At 43.9% G+C, this 6,509-nt stretch overlaps 1 protein-coding gene across 1 annotated transcript; it reads left to right on the top strand.

The window, feature by feature from the left end:
• Positions 1–1,224: 1,224 nt before the first annotated feature.
• Positions 1,225–1,561, top strand: LOC135715654 (histidine-rich glycoprotein-like; the record flags this gene model as incomplete). The annotated part of the gene is made up of 1 exon (XM_065238830.1): positions 1,225–1,561. A coding segment is annotated over exon 1 (337 nt), but the record flags the coding sequence as incomplete, so codon positions are not given.
• Between the last annotated feature and the right edge of the window lie 4,948 nt (positions 1,562–6,509).

The raw sequence follows: 6,509 nt of genomic DNA, 5'->3' as shown, positions 1-6,509 counted from the left end.
GAGATTTTAATTCCCACGGTACAGGCTGGGGGGAACTGTACGATGACAACCGCTCAACCCTGATATACGACCTTTGCGATAACTTCAATATGACAATTCTAAACACTGGGGAAGTAACACGAGTGGCCAAACCTCCAGCAAGAGAAAGTAGATTAGACTTCTCTCTCAGTTCGAGTTTACTATCGTAGGATTGCTCGTGGAAAGTAATTCAAGATCCCTACGGTAGTTACCACTTGCCAATCAAAATTTTTATTACCAATGGTTCATCCTCCACTCGTTCGGTTGACATCGCGTACGACCTCACGAAAAACTTTGACTGGCAAAAATTTGCGGCCACGGTTCTCGGTGGTATTGAATCGGTTGAGGTAATCCCTCCGCTGGATGAGTACTCCTTTTTATCGCGACTTATCGTTGACTGCGCTCTTCAAGCACAGACGAAACGCGTTCCGGGTGCTTCCGTTGCACAGTTACAGCAACCGGTGAACACTCGTGTTTATTTCAGTTACCGTTACCGAACTGAAAAGTAAAATATTTGTAATCGGTTATATCATGCCGATATAAGCATTGACATCTCCAGAGGATCATCACCGATCGTTTCAAACATGTGCTGCACTCTCATTGCTGGAAAAATGGCAGCACAGCGAACAAAAAAAAATCGATTAGTTGTTAATCGAGTAATCTCTGATTTTGGTGTGATTGTTTTGATAAAAATGAGCGCAAAATTTCATCTCAATCGAGGGGGCAGCAAAACCACAAAATTACCTTGAATACGAGGGGTATTCATTGGATGAAAGGGACCGTGAAAGAGAACACTAAAATAGAAAGTTTTTCTTCCGGCAGTTTCATTTTAGTTTTCATCTCTGGGGTCAGCTTCAGCTAATGGGTAAAACAATCGGTTCGATTCCAAATGCACATGGGGAAAACATATTGCTCATCTGAAACAAAATGCCAGCAAAAGATTAATTTTCTTCGTACAATTACCGGAACTTGGTGAGGAGCCAATCCCAAAGGTCTGATCAGGTTGTACCGAACAACCATCCTTTCTGTTTTAGAATACGGCAGCTTTTGCTTCCAATCCGCATCAAAAACACAAATCAACCCTGCGTGCACTCCCTTGGAGACAACGGCAGAAGAGGGAAATTCTCGACGTCCAAGTTGTGGATTCACGTTCGCCATCAATATGGCGATTCAATAGACAATAGTCCATTGTCGTCAAATAGACGCATGATCACGGAAATCATTGTTGAGGCCATTATTAGTCGCCATTCAAAGACAACATCCATCAGGCTGCAAGACAATTGCCATCATCACGCCAAAAGCCACCGAAAGTCACCATCACCGAAAGCCACCATCACCGAAAGCCACCATCACCAGAAGCCACCATCACCGGAAGCCACCATCACCGGAAGCCCCCATCACCATCACCACCGAAACCGTAAGCCACCATCACCGATAGTCGGTACCACCACCGTAAATCACCATTACCACCGAAACCATAAGCCACCATCACCGATAGTCGGTACCACCACCGTAAGTCACCATCATCTCCACCACCAAAACCGTAAGTCGCGCTGTTTTGATTATTTAAAAAAACACAAATTCGCATGCAAGAACAGAAAAGTACGAAGACAAAACACATAAGCTAGTTGACATGTTACTATACAATTTTTTTTATCTAGTTCGTTTATTTGGAAGGCTCAATCACGTTAGCTTTACGGAGCCGATAATTCATTGTTCACTGTGTGTAACAAAATTCACTTAATTCTATGTCTAGTAGGAGTTGGGCCGATTACTCGCGGCTTACTTGAGGTTAGAAGGGTACATTTTCGAAGGATAGGATCAGGGATGTTACTATACAAGGAAACAGATAAAACACGTGATCACGTAGGATTTTTTATGTAAGGTAAACAATTAAAATAAACCTTCAATTATCGAGGCATGATTTCTAAATTACAGCTTACGGCTTTTTTTGATTTGTGAAAAAGTAGGTGTTTCTAGAATTTCGCACATTTCTGAGTTATTCGTGTTTCGACGATGAAAATTCACCCAATGCTGGAATTTCGCACCCCTCGCTTTCTGAAATCTTTCCGAGGTTAGATTTGGTGAAACTAATACCCCGTTCACATTACAGCCTATATCACGTAACGTCCTGCAATGAGCATTCATACATAGGATTTCCAGTGAAAACTAGATGTATGAGTGCTCATTGCAAGACAGCGTATATCACGTGATATACGCTGTAATGTGAACGGGGTATAATGTACCTAGTTGGATTCAACCCTGATGAACCTTTTAGCGTTCATGTTGTTCATGATTCTTCTTTATGCTAGAAGGTACAGTGTCAGAGAGAGTAAACATAAAACGACCCTGGGAGCGTTCCCTTCCACGTTTGGACCAAGGGAAAGTAAAAAAAGCAGTAACACCGTCTGTAAAATATCTATTCACACAATTGACGTGTTGGTACTTTTCAGTAAAATACGCGGGATAATAATAGGTCGAAGTTGATCGGGAATCCCATTAGTTGCTTGTTTCATGGTCAGATCATATTCAATTGAGGAACTGCGATTAGTGAAGTGAGCACGGTCTGGAGTGTAACAAAGAAGACACATATCTGACGATATGTAGTGGTGGTAGATTCTCATAAATCGAGATTGTGTGTTCAGCCCAAGAATTTCTTCAAAATTTTCAATTATAAGTGTGTTCGTCACTCCGCATTTGATTAGTATTCTTAGAGAAAGCTCCTAGAAACGGTTCTGGAGGGGTGTTACTCCTACCAGAACTTCGAGACTCATGTTATGCGTTGAGTGCATATAGCCGAGAGCAATACGCAGACAACGAGATTGAATTCGTTCCAATTTTATTAGGTGACATTTTCTTGCCGAGAGAAAGCAGAAAGAGCCGTACTCTAGAACAGAGAGAATAGTTGTTTTATAAAGCGTTATGAGGTCTCCCGGATGAGCACCCCACCATGTGCCACAAATTGAACGGAGAAAGTTGATCCTCTGCTGACATTTTTGCTTCGAATACGTAATATGGGTATTCCAAGTGCACTTTGAATTAAACCAGACCCCAAGGTACTTGAAAGACAATGATTGAGTAATGTTTCTGCCCAAAAGATTAAGATGCATTTGGGCTGGGTACCGCTTTTGAGTAAACACTACCAGTTCAGTTTTCTGCGACGAGAATTCGATCCCTAGATTCCTAGCCCAAGAAGATAAGTTATCTTAGGACTTTGCAATGGTCCTTGAAAGTCCACGGCATGTGGACCTCTTACGGAAACACACCGTCATCTGCAAGTTGTCTTAGCGTACATTGTTCTGCCAAACAGTTGTCGATATCTTTGACATAAAAGTTTTAAAGAAGAGGGCTGAGACATGAGCCTTGGGGCAGACCCATGTAGCTAATTCTGGAAGTTGTCATTTGTCGTCCAAGGGAAAAGTGCATTGGCTTTTCTGACAACAAATTATGCAAGAAATTATTTAAAATTCCAGAAAGTCCACATCTGTGCAGATTGTCTGACAGAATTTCAATGGAAACTGAATCAAAAGCCCCCTTAATGTCCAAGAATACTGAAACCAATTGCTCCTTGTGCGCAAAGGCCAGTTGAATATCTGTGGAAAGCAGCCCTAGACAATCGTTTGTTCCTTCTAGTAAGGAATTGAATAAGTGTAGCAAGCGTCTTTTAGCGATATTTGGGAGATTTTTCAGAAGATTGAATTTAATCATATCGCTTCCCGGTGAGGAGTTGTTCGATGAAAGAAGAGCCATAGAGAATTCCAGCATTGTGAATGGGTTATCCAGCGAGCTGCCACTCGGTGACGCTTCTCGAAGAATGTGTTGTGCTGGAACTGAGTCCGGACAGACCTTTTTAGCGAAATCGAATATCCATCGGTTGGAGTATTCTTCACTCTCATTAGAAGATGAGCGGTTACGCATGTTACGAGCCACCCTCCACAAGGTGTTCATTGAGGTTTCTCGTGAGAGTCCCTCGACGAAATTGCGCCAATAACCGTGTTTTTTGCTTTGATTAATTGTTTCAGGTTTGTCTCAAGCTTTGAATATTCCGAAGTATGTGGAGGTTTTGTGTCTACGAAAAGCTTTGAAAGCATCATATTTTTCTACATACAATTTTGTGCATTCTTCGTCCCATCCTGATGTGGCTGGTCTCCTTTTGAAGGGCGGACTAGGAACTTTTCTTTTTTTGTGCATCCTGTGAGCTTTTGTAAATCAAATCGGCGAAGAAACAATATTCTTCCAATGGTGGAAGCGTATGTATTGATTCGGCACCGTGATCTTTAGAAGAGGGTAGGTGGATAGTTCCGTTAGAGTACGGCAGTACGCTCATTTTCAACTTCTATTCAATTTTCATACTGCCGTACCCTAACGGAACTATCCACCTACCCTCTTCTAAAGATCATTCTCTAGCTAATAAATCATCACACTAAAAGCTTCATGTTAGCATTTCTAACCAACTCTGACATTATGGTCTTCAGGACTTGTCGTTTGGTTGGTGTAGCTGATCTTTCAATCAGCACTCTGACCTCGTCCTTCATGGTGCTCAGGTCAAACGTGAAGATGTCTTCCATCCCCAACACTCGCTCCGTTTCCAAGGATTTTTCCAGATTCATGGATACCATCACTGGCGCTTTTTGTTCTCCGATCTCAGCCAGAACATCAGCGGAACTAGAGCAGAAGTTTTTAATCTCGAATCCCGCTTGTGAGTGCACGTACTTAACCTCGTTGACGAGCTGCACAGCCTCTGCTTCCGAATCTACGCTGTCCAGGAAATCATCCACGTAGTGATTTTCTATTATTGCCTTCACCGCCCTGGGAAAGCTTACGGCGAACTCGGCTGCGTTTTTGTTCTTAATGAACTGTGAACTGTTGCGCCGAATGTGGCCACGTCCATTACGTAGATTTGAGGGGGAGAATCTGGAAATAGCTGAAAAATGAACCTCTGCGATTGTTTATCCAAGTAGCGCATAAGAATCTGATGGAACATCTTCCTTATATCACCAACCACCACAATATTCCTTTGCCTGAAGCGTAGTAGTACTGACAACAGTGCAACTAATAGATCTGGCTCCTTCATCAACATGTCGTTGAATGACACTCCTCCTACTCGTGCTTTTGCATCCCATATTAGCCGAATTTTGTCCGGTTTCTTCGGATTCTGCACCACGCCCAGTGGCAAGTACCAAACCTTGCTCGGGTCCGTTGACTGGAGTTCCTCCGAAGTGATCCGGTGTGTATATCCTTTCGCTTCGTACTGTGCAATTGTCTCCTTCACTTTAGATTCGAGTACTGGATCTCTGCTTAACCGCGTATTTAACGCCCTCATTCGTCGTACTGCCATGGGGTAGCTGTCCGGGAAGGGAAAATGGTCATGCTTCCATAACAACCCTGTTTCAAACGACCCGTTCACTCGTCTTGTAGTTGCTTCCATGATTTCACGGGCACGTTTGTCTTCTTCGGCTTCTGGCTTGACTGTCACACTTGATTCCTCGACAGCAAAGTATTGTTTCATTCATTCGTGTAGCTCCCGATTTCCCAGATCGCTCACAAGGTGTAGGTTCAGCTGTTCCAGCACGGTACCGTTATCGGAGTTCTTTCCAAAAACGCACCAGCCAAGGCGCATCTTTGTCGCCACCGGTTCGTTTTCCTTACCCTCACATACTCGCAACGAAGTTAGAAGTCGGATGTGCTCTATCCCTATGATAATTCCCGTAGTAGCATCCATCGCGTTTAAAGTATTAATTCTGAACGAGGAATCCCATCAGAGAAACCGCGATGTACTTACCGGCGGTTGTTGGATTGCTATTTCAGTGCGAGATACGAAATTACCCGTTGATAAGGCTACAGGGCAAACGTCCGTCCCACAGCCTGTTTTTCCGAAATCCTCTTCAGAATTCGGTGTGGAAGTTGACGCTGCACTAGTAGCTACTATTGCAGGAATGCTATCTGCATTCGTCGGGATAAACGTTGAGGATTTTATGGTTGACTCTGCCATAGGAATAGATTCTGGAATCACCGACTGTTTAGCTGCTTCTGAAGTTACGATCGATGGCGGCATGCTGCTGGATGGTGCTACTGTCACTTGTTGTGATGCACCCACTTCCTGCCGCTAAGCCATGACCGTACCTTCTCGCGACTGGCTCGACTGCTCAGCCTGGATCTCCTTCTGGCACCATCCTCTGCATTGTCCGCTTCTGCCAGGAGCAAAGCATACTTTTGCTTCAGAAAGTTTTCCTCTTCCTCAGCGATTCTCATCCTCGCAGCTGCCTGAGCTGCTTCTTCTTCCAGGATCCTTCTTGTCCGCATGGATTTCTGCTCTTCTAGCATTCTCAGATTGAGATCTACCCTAGATGAGCGTTTGCTTGACATCGAACGACCAGTTGACACTTGGGACTGCAACACAGAATCCTCCTCACGGCACTGATTGCATCTCCAACTGCGATCAACTTCGGCTATGGAGTCTGTCACTCCCGCGCATCTAAAATGACTTGACG

Source organism: Ochlerotatus camptorhynchus, unplaced genomic scaffold (assembly GCF_037179485.1).
Source record: "Ochlerotatus camptorhynchus isolate MF236.1 unplaced genomic scaffold, CSIRO-AGI_Acam_v1.1 ptg000986l, whole genome shotgun sequence".
NCBI classification, from domain to species: Eukaryota; Metazoa; Arthropoda; class Insecta; order Diptera; family Culicidae; genus Ochlerotatus; species Ochlerotatus camptorhynchus.
Note: the sequence above shows the minus strand (reverse complement) of the source record. Positions and strands in the feature narration are given on the sequence as shown.